Source organism: Podarcis bocagei, assembly GCF_964188305.1.
Source record: "Podarcis bocagei genome assembly, chromosome: 8".
In the NCBI taxonomy this organism is placed as follows: Eukaryota; Metazoa; Chordata; class Lepidosauria; order Squamata; family Lacertidae; genus Podarcis; species Podarcis bocagei.
In genome coordinates this window covers 71,002,277-71,016,482 of record NC_138133.1, presented here as the reverse complement: position 1 = coordinate 71,016,482, position 14,206 = coordinate 71,002,277, and the positions used below count along the sequence as shown (strand labels likewise).

The 14,206-nt window shown below is 40.0% G+C and overlaps 1 protein-coding gene across 10 annotated transcripts in view; it reads right to left on the bottom strand.

Annotated features, from left to right (window-relative positions):
• The window catches only part of ZFPM2 (zinc finger protein, FOG family member 2), a 455,323-nt gene that overhangs the window by 188,903 nt on the left and 252,214 nt on the right, over positions 1–14,206 (bottom strand). For all 10 annotated transcript variants that reach the window (XM_081204396.1, XM_081204398.1, XM_081204395.1 and 7 more), the window contains one exon: positions 9,918–10,036. In XM_081204396.1, the coding sequence (XP_081060522.1) occupies positions 9,918–10,036 (119 nt within the window). The remainder of the gene's footprint in view (positions 1–9,917; positions 10,037–14,206) is intronic.

The following is a 14,206-nucleotide window of genomic DNA, read 5'->3' as shown; positions in this document are numbered from 1 at the left end:
AGAGGTCAAGGATTATGAGAGTAGTAGTCCAGCAACAATATGGAGGATACTGTGTTGGTTACCCCTGCTTGAGAACATCTTTTGTAAAACAGGGGATTGAGTGATATAAGACAGGAGTTCTATTGACTGAGAAAAGTACCCCATATATCATAAACCCACTGCAAAACACAAATTAATGGGTTTTCCCACACTACTACATACCCTCCAACATTTCTCCGATGAAAATAGGAACATCCCATTCCATAATGATAATTTTACTGTTTATACCCCATGCATCTTATTGGGTTGCCCCAGCACTCTGGGCGGCTTCCAACATATATAAAAACATTAAACAAAAACTTCCCTATGCAGGATTGCCTTCAGATAGCTCAGGGGTTGGATAACGCCATACCCTCCAACATTTCTCCAATGAAAACAGGGACATCCTAAGGAAAAGCGGGACATTTCGGGAACAAATCAGAAACCTGGACAGCTTCTCTAAATCAGGGACATCCCTGGAAAATAGGGACACTTGGAGGGTCTGCTACCACTGGCTTCCAAGTAGAAAGTGACACTCACTACATGATAGCCCTGATTCACACAGTTAGTGCCACTATATATTATAGCTAAGTGATCGAAAATCAGAGAGAAGGCAATCCTCATGGTAAACATCACGTGTAGCCTAGGAATGGAGGAAAGCTGCTGGAGTATAAATAGTGGGGGTACAAAAAGAGAAGAAAGAAGACTCTACAGCCTCTTCTACCTTAACTCTTCTGTCTTAGAGTTGGGCACTTTAGTAAGGGCACTTTAGTTGGGCACTATCCAATAACACAATGGACTGGAAGTCTCTGTTACAAAAACACCAACACAATTTAAAATCACCAGTCACAACAAGCCTAAGTAGGTTTCCGGTAGTTTCAATGGATCCCTCTGGTAAAAAAAATATGACTGGCAAACTCTGAAATTGTAACTGTAACAATTATACAAGTGGCTGGGCCTGTATAGATAGGAGGTTTCTGCCCTGAACTGACACAGCCAAAGATTAGCAAGTGAATAACTTAACTGTATTTTGAACTCCGGCCCCTGAGACAGTCACACAGTACTTTCTAATCAAACTGTTTCATTAGGAAATCTCCTAGAAGTAGCAAACAGCTTTTGCCAGCGAACCTTCAGGATCCTATTAAAAGACTTCTGCTATATCCCATTGGCTGCCTGGCCCCAAACAGCACAGCTTCACTCCCACAGATTCTCGTCCCAGCCATTTTGAATCCTCTTTTTCTTATCAGACTGATACAGACCTGAATCATCCTCTCTTCTTTCTGACAGGGGCAACAACAATAAGGGGGGGTAATGATACAACAACTCATTGTTTCGTTTCACAAAACCCTGCCACAGGGCATAGATTAACACCAAAAAATAGATGACTGCAGCCAAAGAAAAACATTTTTCAGAATGCTTCCACTTGATTAATGAAGTAATGGCACGGACCACTGTTTTACTTTCATCATGTGCTCTACATCCTTTGCCACATCCTCCCCTTAGAACTATCTGCTTCAGTCAGGAATCTTTTTACATTTTTTCCTCTTTCATTCCCTTAAAGTTCAAAAGAAGAGACCAATGATTAACATAACTCAGTTGGTATCATACAAATGCTGGAAGGGTAGCTGTGTTCGTCTGTTGTAGCAAAAACAACAGGCAGTCTGGTGGCACCTTAAAGACTAACCAGTTTATTGGTTAGCTGCACAAGCTTTGGTGGGCATCTTCATAAGATGCATGAAGTGCTCAGTTGTAGGTGTGCATAGGTACCTGTATACATTGAGAAGAAGTATACTGATGATAAGGAAAAGGGGAAAGGGGGACAATTGCTTATGCTTGACAATGTTTTCATTAAAAAAATAAAATTGTCATGGAAGTTCTTTCTGTAGCAGCATTAGCCAATTTGGTGCCCTCCACATGTTATGGAACTACAACTCCCATAACTGAGTGACCAGTTTGACTGGAGCTGATGGGAGTTGTAATGAAACAACATCTGGAAGACAGGCACCATGCCGGATACCCCGGTTTTATATCACGTTTGACAATATATTCTAGAGCAGGGCCAAACATGGCCCTCCAAGTCTATCGGTTCCCTGGAACACGGTTTTGTGCCCTGAGTGTTTTTGCCTTGCTGGAATGTGCCCTTGAACTCCAATAATGTCTCTTGCCTGTCTGGATGGAGGCTAGAGAGGAGTGGGGTGAAGAAACTAATATGCTGTACAAAAGTAGCATTTGTTGGCCCGCCCATGTTTGCTTCTGGACTCACCCATCAGTGGCATGTGGCCCTCAGAAGGGAAAGCAGTCCTGGGCTGATAAATGTTCTCTAGTTTTACAAGCTGATATGGAAAACGCATTAGTTCTTATGAAAGACAATGACGATTTTAGCATTATTATTAGGTTTAAAGAGGTATGACAGTACATGTGTCTGCCTGTGTGTTGAGGAATTAGAACTGGTGAATATTTATAGCTGGATTTATAGCTACCTGTATCTTACAAAACTGAAATGATCTCACACTGTCATGAAAATCCAGAAGGGTACAGTGCCCTTTAAATTCTGCTTTTAATACATATTTTTCCTGCGTATAAAAATTGCAAGGAGCTCCGAACAATGTACAAGGTTCTCTCTCTCCTCCACCCCCACTCCATTTTATCCTCACAACAATGCTGTGAGGTGGGTAAAGCTTAGAGATACCAGCTGGCTCCAAGACACTTCATGGCTGAGCAGGGATTTAAATCCAGTTCTCCCTGTCCCTAGGGATGGAGGAATCTGTCAATTTCAGTTCCACTGCCTTTCTCATTATTTTCAATCATGAATTCAGTTCACATTTCAATCATGAAAATTTGTCAGCATTATAACACACATTTATCCTAATGTACATATTGTTGTATGTAATTTTGCCTTTTACACACATTTGCAAGCCAAACCCTTTGGGGGGGGGGCGTATGGAGAAGTACAAATTTCACAGGTTGGCTGCATTCCATTTGTGTGTGAAGCAAGTGAATCTGCATTAAACTACAAACTGAACTCCAAATTTATCCCACATCCCTACTCTGTGCCCAGCACTCTAACCACTACAACATTACTCTGGCTCACATGTCGTGTTAGCCACAGAGCCTAAAATAACCATGACATGTTCTTCATGAAGACTGGCATCCTTATCATCATCAACAACTCTGAAGCACTGTATTTACTGTCTATCCAGTAAATGAAAGCCTATCCAGGAAATGAAAAAAGAAACGAAAAATAAAAGTACCAGGGAATTCCTCCAGGCAAAAACTCTCCATTTCAACATGCTCAGAGGTATAATTTGTGAAGAATAAAAGTATTTTATTCCCGTTTAGGGAAGCTTTTAATGTTTACAGGCTATTGTATTTTAATATTTTGTTGGAAGCCGCCCAGAGTGGTGGGGAAACTCAGCCAGAAGGGCAGAGTATAAATAATAATATATTATTATTATTATTATTATTATTATTATTATTATTATTATTATTATTATTATTATTATTATTATTATTATTATTATCTTTTCTGACAATCAATCAATATAAAATATTTGACATTCACTTTCTGCCACTGTTATTATATCAGTGTGACTCTTTACCAATTTATGAATCAGAAACATTTGGCACATCTCCTTCTTAGTTCATCTGCTAGAGCTTCCACCCAATAACCTCATGTTAGCGTACACTGCTTAGGTTAATGGAGTCCAGTCTTTTGGCTAACTGCCTTCACAATTCTTCATTTTTGTTAGCTGAATTTGACCAAGTCTCTGTTGCTGTTGTTGCATTGACAAATGACACTTCAATCAGTTTATTCAATGTACCCAACCTTTTAGTGTTTTGAGATGTATATTGTTAACATAATTCAAGATAGGAACTTGAAAGATCTAAAAAGTGTTTGACATCTGGCACAGTGACTTAATTAATTACTGTGCTGAATTAATTAGTCTGCTGGCTCCCCTGAGTTTACCACAAGTTTAAACTCAGAATCATAACACTACTTGAAATATGAACCAGTTTAAAGAGAGTATTCAGTGTGCAGATTTTGAGGCAGAGTAAAGGGGAAGCACAGATGACTTCTCTATAAGAAAAGAATGCCAAATAATTGCCACTGTACTCCTCATCAAAAAACAATTAATAACAGCAAACTTCGGGTGATACCAGACCCTGTAGCTCCAATTGCTAAATTTGGATAGATGCAAATGGAAGTAATAGTATATCATTTTCATCCACCAACTGAAAGGAGAATATACTGTACAAGTATACCATGAGGACTGTATCTTCCCCTTTGGTTAAGTATTCAGTGGTTTCTTGCAGAATCTACTGGCGTTTGTTCATTTCAACAAGCATGCTTCTATGCGTCTACTTTTGGGGAATTCATCTAAACCTGTGATTTAAGCTATTCAGCTGAATATCCATGTGAGCAGAGCCTTACAGCTTACATTTCCCCCTGGCCACTGAGATACTGCATTTGTGCCTTATATGTGGAAGAGTTTATGGAAGAGCTTAAATGGCATCATCATGGTGCTGCTGCTTTTGCTGATTGGTGCCATCTATGCATGGCTAACATGAATACATTGTCAGAAGAAGTGTAATTACTAAAATTGGGACAAATATCTTTCCCTTCACACAATCATCAATCTCTTACTAAAAGTGTGTGTGGTTATTAATTGACTTTTGGAATTGGCCAATTCTAATAGTTTTGGGTGTCTTAATAGGCGGCTGAAGATTTTCTCTCTCTTCTTTCCTTTCTTTTTCTTAATAAAAAAGTCTTGCCACCCCTTTGAGCAGTGGCTTGTTTACTCCCAGTCACCCAGCTATGTTCCTAGGATACAATCTCCCTGGAGACACCACAATGTTGAGTATTCTGTCTCAGGAACATGGGCCAGCTGCTAAGTGACCAAGCCCCTGCTTGAAGGGGGGTGGGGCAAGTAGTAATAGGCCAAATTCCACCCTCATATTCTAAATTATCATACGGAATGGTGGCAACCTATCCTGGCCAAGCTCTACACCCATATAAATAATACAGCTCAAATGCCAGCTGGCTGGAAATTGAACATCATTGTGCCAATTTATAAGAAAGGGGATTTATGGTTATTGTTGCTTTTCTTTTTGTTCCCTTTGTGAATGATGCCATGGCCTTTGGCTAGTGCAATAAAGTTTATGATGATGATATTCTAGATTATTATAATAATTGTCTATTGAATTGGTACAGCACCCTTCATTCAAGGATCACAGGGCAGTTCACAACATAAAAATACAAAACGAGAACACAAAATACACAATAAAACAAAAACAAACCAATAACCCCACTCCCACACATTTTAGAATATTTAATCAGCCAAAGGCCTGGTTACAGAGAATCATTTTTGCCTGGTGCCTAAATATATGTAATGAAGGTGCCAGGCGGGTCTGCCTGGGGACAGCATTCCTCCATACATGCAGGGACTGCAGAAAAGGCTTGTTCCCATGTTGCTACCCTTCTGACCTCTCAAGGAGGAGGCACACAAAGAGGAGCCTCACATGATAATTGCAGGGTCCAGGTCAGTTCATATGGGAAGAGGGAGTCCTTCAGGTACTGCGGTCCTAAGCCATTTAAGGCTTTATGGGTCAAAACCAGAACTTTGAATTGGGCCTCAAAACTAATTGGCAGCCAGTGCAGTCAGGCCAGGATCAGTGTAATATGTTCAAACTATCTTGCCCTAGTGAGCAACAGACGCTGAAGTTTCCAAATCATCTTCAGAGTCAGCCCTAAATATAATACATTGCAGTAATCTAACCTACAGGTTGGGCGACAGAAGTTAGGCTATCACTGTCCAGATGGAAATGCAACTGGACTTCCAGCCAAAGTTGATGGAAGGCACTCCACCCCACTGAGCCCACCTGAGTCTCAAGCAGTACAAGGGATCCAGAAGTACCCCCAAACTGCACACCTACAAGGGAGTGTAACCCCAACAAGAGCCTGCAATCTCCCAACCACTGACAGTGCCTCAGTCCTACAGGATTAAGCTTCAGTTTGTTGGCTCTTATCCAGTCCGTTACCAAGACAAGATAAGGGATAAGACTGCTGTGGATAATCTCTGTGTCATGCAAAAAGAAAAAGGAAAAAAGGCTGCCCCCTGTCTCTTTCTTAGGACACTTAAGAAATTATTTTATATTTTCATTTTAGCAGTTGCACTTACCTTTATTTATGAGGTGGCTGAGGGGCATGTGTGAAAAAAGTGTCCTCTTCCATCGTAATACAATTATCTCTTGGCAATCTGCAGCCTTCCCAGCCTGCACTTCCTCAAAAATCCATGATGTCCTGGACTGGCCTTTCCTGCAAGGATGGGCAGTAGAGTGCAGACCACCACAGATATGATTTGTAGAATGAAAGAAAGGACACTCACAAACACTCCTTGGCCACCTCAGAAGTCAGAACCCAAAGAACCTGAATCTAATCCAAAAGAATTTCAGTTATATGCCTCCCCAATTTTGAGAATTTTCTAACGCAATTTCTTTTCTCTTTTAATTGATGGATAACTACTATTACCCCGTTTTTCCTGTATCTTCAGAAATATCAATCATCTGTTTAAATGTCTCTTGGGAAATATCAAAAATAAATGTTTAAAACACCAACCCAACAGAAAACAGGGGGTGGGTGGGTAAAATTTGAATAATTATGTTTTTACATAAATAAGCAACACATTATGCAGTAAACTATGTTTTAAATATAGGGGTCCTGTTTGTACAAGCTATTGTAAGCAAACAAATTAGATGATATTAGATTATTTAATTTCTGTACCACTTAACAGAATTTTTAATTTTATATACTGCGTAATAGAATTTCTCTTTCTTCACCCTCTGTCCTCCTCCAGCTGGAAAGGATGCAGCTCAGAATTTCCAGCAGGGTGAATCTTTAGCTAAGATGGTCTCTGGCCTCTTCAGCAGCCTCAGCTTTTGTAGCTGGAGTCAGCCAGGGCCCCACCCTCCCAGGCCAGGTGGGAAAAGGCCTGTAAGGAAGGGAGCAGGAACGAGCACAATGTCGCCAATATTAAGTTCCATTATGTTCAATGGTAGATTTAAGTATGTATTTAAATCTCCCTCCTATTGATATCAATGGAAGTATAAAATGCTCAGCTTTGATTGGATTGTGGCTTTCAGAATTTCCATTGTGTAGCAACATTTACTGCACAAAGCAGGGACTGATGCAAAAAAAGATTTAGTGCTTTAAAAGTACTTTAGACGTCCTACATATTTTGATCCATTTTTATAATTATATTTTTTCTAAAAAAGACTGTAAGCTACAAAATAATGGGAGAAGTCAGAAAGACACCAATGCAAATACATCCAGGACTGTGCCAAAATTTGGCACACAAATATTTTCAAGGAAAATGCAGGGATGTTGATGTAGAAATTTTCATGAAATATCCCTAGTTTGCCTTTCTTTACACACTGTATACCTGTTTGCAACCATTTAAAACAACAGTAGCTATTACTGATACAACAACAACAGGAAGTCATAGAAATTGATTCAATTGTGGATTACATGCTAATGTCATATTATTTCCAACCAGAAGTTGCTATGTGACTATATCGCTAAGACAAATCTGAGGGAAATGCTTTCTCCCTTCATTCTGGATGATCAAACATTTTCATCCCATGACCCAGTCTCAGTTCTCAAAATGAAGAGAGTATATAGGGGAATGCAAAGTTTTTAATTAACTGTAACCCCCTTCTCATTCTGGTTCAGCCCTAAAAAAAACTTTAAAAAACAACACATACTTAAATCAAGTCACAAAATACTATTCCTAGTCTAACCCCACTGAACAAATACATCACACCATAATATGTTGCCTGTTATAATTCCTTTATTATAGTGATAGAAAACTTTCTTTAAAATCTATGTGCCTTTGATTTCACTGGAGTTAATATAGAAAGCAGCACACCCATCAATATGACAAAATAACTGAATAACAGTTATTTCTTTACTTCCAGCTAATATGAGTTGGCAAATTGTTATTAAATTGATGTCTTGCGCTATGAATGATTACCATATAGTACTGGAGAAATAAAATAACATATGTTATTAAGAACAGAAGACATATGGATTATGCCCAGAATAACTTAACTGACAAGAACTCAATGGCTAGAGGACCTTAATGAGTTGAACCTGGAACGTATAATAATAATAATAATAATAATAATAATAATAATAATAATAATAATAATAATAATTTATTATTTGTACCCCGCCCATCTGGCTGGGTTTCCCCAGCCACTCTGGGCGGCTTCCATAGAAACCAAAAAAACACTAAAATATCATACATTAAAAACTTCCCTGAACAGGGCTGCCTTAAGATGTCTTCTGAATGTCAGGTAGTTGTTTATCATTTTGACATCTGATGGGAGGGCGTTCCACAGGGCGGGCGCCACTACCGAAAAGACCCTCTGCCTGGTTCCCTGTAGCTTTGCTTCTCGCAATGAGGGAACCGCCAGAAGGCCCTCGGCGCTGGACCTCAGCGTCCGGGCAGAATGATGGGGGTGGAGACGCTCCTTCAGGTATACTGGGCCGAGGCCGTTTAGGGCTTTAAAGGTCAACACCAGCACTTTGAATTGTGCTCGGAAACGTACTGGGAGCCAATGTAGGTCTTTCAAGACCGGTGTTATGTGGTCTCGGCGGCTGCCCCCAGTCACCCACGAAGCCATAGGCACCAGCTCCCCAGGCCCCAGGTTGCTCAAGCACTCACAACATTTCTCATGAAGGGGCCAGGCACCCACAAATTGTGGTGGTGGGCGTGCGGGCATGCTGTGGGGTAGGTGGGTATGTGTTTGCGACGTCAGCACGCCCTGCAACATCTGTGGCCCTAGCACCTATAGTCACGGGCCAAGCCAGCATACCTGCATGAAGCTATCTATACATGTGAATACTCAGGCCTCAGAGCCCTCTTAGGTACAGAGGAAAATAGGGCTGGTCACTAAGTTGCTTAGGTCCCTGGACATTTAGTCCTGCTTGGTCAAGTAGGTGTACCGTCTGCATCCTATGCTTCAGGTTGTAACATCCATCTTAAGATCATCTGTTGAGGCTAGGGATGGGCAAATCTGTCAGTTTTGGATTCTTTCAATGTTTCATTTTCCCAATCATAAATAAAAGTCCTCATAAAAATTCATGAGCTCCCCCCCCCAATTTATTTTAATATACATGCCTGTGTACAATTTTGCCTAATATACATATTTTTGAAAGCATTTCTGTATGTTCTTTTGCCCAATATATGCATTTTTATGCACAATTTACCCATTGTACACACTGCTTGTCCAGAGTCCTGCATTCCAAAATTCATAGAAGTGCAAATTTCGAAGGATGGCTGTGTTTCAGTTTGTGTATTGTTTTGGAAAGTGCAAATTAGGTAAGCTCCCCTTTAAATGCAAACTGAATCCAAATTCTCCCCCATCCCAAGCTAAGGCCCTGCTTCCTACGCCTTCATAAAAGGGCAACTGCAGATGTTAACAAGGGGGAGGCTTGCCTGTGCTAACATTGTTATCTTTTAGCCTCTCAGAAAAACACTTTATTCATCCCACGCATTTTAAAATTCTGCTAGCCATGTGTTTTAGTATTGTTCAAGCTGTTTTACCTGCTGCTTTTACACCACTGATTTATTATACTGTAATGGTTTCCTGTGTTTCATGTCATTGTGAACTGCCCTGGGACTTAGATCATGAAGGCTGGTGTATATACGTTTAAATAAATATACCATAGAGGCTTCCACAGAAAAAATCTGAATTGCACTAATAATGAAAGTTAGCAATAGAATTTCTTTCACAGTCCACCTTCTTCTATTCTTTGGACATCTCTTTAGTAGCAAATTGCAGCTTTAAAGAAAACAGGAAATAGTACTTCAGTGTTCAGTATCATATTAACATACCATTGTGTTGTTATTCAAATCCATCTTCCCAGCAAATGGTCCCCATGTTGTTCCAACTGGAAGTTGTTGTCGACTCTGGATCTTGCGCTCTCCATCCCTCTGGAACACCTCTAATTCTCCTGAGAAACAAACAAACAAAAAGCCCATTGCTTAGAGTACCTCCACCTAAATTGGGGATGGGGAATCGGTGGTCCTCCAGATGTTGTTGAACCCTAACCCTCATGAGCCCAGCCAACATTGTCAGGACCACAGAGACATAATCTTGGGTCCGGGGCTATGGAGGACTATGTCTTGAGGCCCTTCTCCTCCATATCCCCTCAAAAATTCTGTCAGTAGATAACAGCATATTTCAGTGCATATTTATTAATGAATGTATCTACTTTAGCTAACCTACTTTAATGAAACGCAAAAGGAATATTTTACAATCTCAGGAAATTATGAATCATCATTGTATTTATAAAGGTTTTTCAAAAACTAATATTAAGAGCAGAAACCATCAAACATTTGCATAACTCAAACAAAGCGTCCTTTATTACAATAATAATGAATCACTTTATACTTAAAAAGGTAGTTTGCTTGAATGACTTCTTCCTTGCCTTCATTTTGGGGAACCTATCTTTTATATTGTCAAAAGGGATTTGCCTAGCTTACTTTCTTCTGAGAGCATAAAGTAGTTAAGTCTTTCTTGTCGTGCAGTAAATCTTAGGTGAACCTTTACCATTGGGTCAGGGAACCCTAGTATGCATGGCAAATCCAGCCTTTCACCAAATTTCCTCTGGCCTTCAGCGTCTGGTGCACGTGCATCTTGCCCTAGTCCACCTAGCCTTTCCCTTAGGAAAAACTGGGTGGAGCAAGAGCATAGGGTGCTGCTGCCAAAGGGCACCCAACAGCACATTCATTCATTCATTCATTCATTCATTCATTCATTCATTCATTCATTGCCTGCCTGTCTCCCAAGTTGGGAATCAAGGCAGCTTACAACATTTAAAATATAAATTGTAAAATACAGTATGCTAAAAACAAAGTAGCTAAAAACAATAATTAAAATGCACTACTGCAAATCGCAAGAGACGCGGGTGACGCTGTGGGTTAACCCACAGAGCCTAGGACTTGCCGATCAGAAGGTCAGCGGTTTGAATCCCCACGACGGGGTGGGCTCCCATTGCTCAGTCCCTAGCAGTTTGAAAGCACGTCAAAGTGCAAGTAGATAACTAGGTACCGCTCCGGCGGGAAGGTAAACGGCGTTTCCGTGCGCTGCTCTGGTTCTCCAGAAGCGGCTTAGTCATACTGGCCACATGACCCGGAAGCTGTACACCGACTCCCTCTGCCAATAAAGCGAGATGAGCGCCGCCACCCCAGAGTCGGTCCGCAAGTGTCCGCAATCTCTCATTAGTACCTTTTTCCTTTCTTTCTTTTTTGCAACAAAGTAGGAACTTCCAGCCAATGGAGCCTCCCTCAAAGTTTATGCCAACCAATATCTGAACCAATTCTAACATACAGGGTAAACTGAGAGTTCAAAATGAGCATGGCAGTCTGCATGTGTTCCAAACCCTCTAAAATCTCATTTTTGATTTCGCAAATTCCAAAAATAGCCCACTGAAAATTAGGCATGCTTTCTCAGATACTTTAAATCTGCATAATCATTGTGTGTGAAGTTATACTGATATATACTGGCTAAGGATCTGTGAAGAATAAAAATCATCTAATGTGGTGATAGTTTCAGACATATCTAAAAAGCAATGTGTGTACTAGAAGCCATTTAAGTAAGTATTATTTAAATTCAACTTATATTTTCACAAAAAGCTCACAGACTGAGCAAAATCAAAATGAATTAGCAAGTGTTCTGAACAGTGCTGTGCTTTCACACCTAAACATTTTCCACGGAAAATGTGGGCTTGGGGTGTATAAAAAGCCCCTCAAGTAAATACTCTGCCTTACTGATCTTTTACATTTTTTCCATGACTGTTCAGAGTTCCAAGATACTGTCGTTTCAGTATCTTCTAGAGTTTCTGCACTGTGTCATCGCAGCCAATCAGGGAATGCGATGACATCATAGCATGACAAAACTAATCATATTTTAACAATCTGGTGATGTCACTGGCAAAATGAAGCTCCATCATTGCCCTCTCTCTCCTTGGATTGGGGAAAATACACCCTTATTGCTGAGGCAACCAGCTTGATGCTCTCCAACTTGCCACAGAGTGCACTGGTGCTTTCACTGCCTACCAGCTTTGCTCAGCAAGACTTTTACCTTGATCAAGCTTGATTTATGCAGGGATAGCAAAAATAGCAATGTAGTTTCCTAAATGTATTAATTCAGCTTTTCTTTGAAGGAAAAAAACCCACCCCTCACATAGTTATGTGTGACTGAGGAACAATGTAAATGTACATTCAAAGTAGTCTATTAGGCTACACTGTATTGGAGCCAGGGAACATTGACACAGTTGCTTCAGCAGCAGTGACCCATTTCCTCTCCTCACCCTCCAAGTCTACACCCTTGCAAGCAGTTTTGCACCCTTTGCAAAAGGATGTGAAAAATAGCTAAAGGGGCTATGTACACTTTACACAAGGAACTCAGTTCAGTTCGGTTTATTGTGTTTTAGCAAACAGCCACTGCACACACAAGAATAAGAATAAGAATACTGCCATCAATAGTATTTTACATTTATACTCCCCAACCTTTAAAGTTTCACAAAAAATAAAAGGGGTAATTTAGGACAAACACCTGTCCTAATTTTTCTTCAGAACTTGATTTGAATTTAGCCTAATTTTTTTTACAGAAAATTATACGTACATGTGTATGTAGAGCAATGATTTCTTCTGCCTAAAGATGAAACCAGCAGTATTTGTCTGCTTTAACACATTAAAAAGCAAGTATGTCTATGGACATGTCACATTTAACTGATACTAGGAATCATGAGAATCTTTGAAAACCCTTTAAAAAAATAATTCAGCCTCCCTTTCTGCCACTGACATTTTTCATTTGAAAAGGGTTCAGACTCAGTCAAACAGTGACTCCTTATCTATACCTGTGGATTTACAAGCAGGCCTGTCTTTTAATGGATTAAGAACGACAAACTTAGGGCAGATCATTCAGTGATAACCAAAGTTCCCAGTTGCACAGAACGATAGTATTCTTTTTTAAACAGGGAACAGTCATTAATAGCACCATTTCAAGGATGCTTAGGCAAGATACAGAGCAGCCAAAAGCAGCCAATAAGAGTATTTCTGTTCTTCATTCAATTTTACTACTGAATTGGTCACCATATATGCTACAATCCTCCTTTTATTGTCACAGATTTAATAGCTCAAAAATAGGTTTCACTGCAACTGATGATTCTGCACTCTTAGATTTCAGCAATTCCAGGCATCTTATTCATTATAACATTAGACCTCTTACATCGGACAACATGAATTTGCATCAAAGCTGCAATAATAGAAGAGACAAATGTGCTACTGCCTTCAGTGTTAAGCAGAAATCCTTCCCTTGACATAAAATTTTAACTGCCCCCCTCCCCACAAGAACATTATTGTGTAAGCAGGATTCAGCTGACTGGCAAACTGTTAACCAGCATTCAGTTGCCTTTGGCATAAAAGAGTTAAAACTGGGAAATTACAGCACCCAATGAGGATGTCTCAATCTAACTTAAAGTAATCACCGTCCAATGCCTCCATGCCCTAACACCCAACTATTCAATACAGTGCCCGACATACCATGAAATCTGGTAGAATATTATGAAGCAAGATTTTGAAACTATATGTCCTATTTTCAAGTTCAAGGAATCAGGCAAATGTATGGAAATTTCCTGATTTTCCACAGGGTTTCATTTTCTCCTTCAAAGAAGGCGAATGAATACATTTAGGAAACTACATTGTTGTTTTTGCTATCCCTGCACTGAATTTCTAGAGGAAATCAATGCATTATTGAAATAAACAGAGGAAGCAAATGGGAAGATACTACTATAGTGTATTCGGTGTAGGGTTGGAATGACCAAGTCCAACTACGTTAATCTACTGAGGGGGAGAAAACTTTAAAGATTCCTGGGGTGGTAGCAGCCTTACTTTAAGATATGAGGTGCCCAAGGGCCTTTAGTAAGCAGTGCTTCAAATGGCAGTGCAGCCACTCCAGCTATGTATCTGGGACAACAATGTTCCCAGGAATATTCTGTCTCAAAAAATAGACAAATGAGTCATGCTTCCAGTTAGAGAAACAGGAAGAAGAAGGCAGCTCCACCAACTCATATTTTAAAGGAAGATCACCACCATATTTTAAAGGGGTGGGGGATATA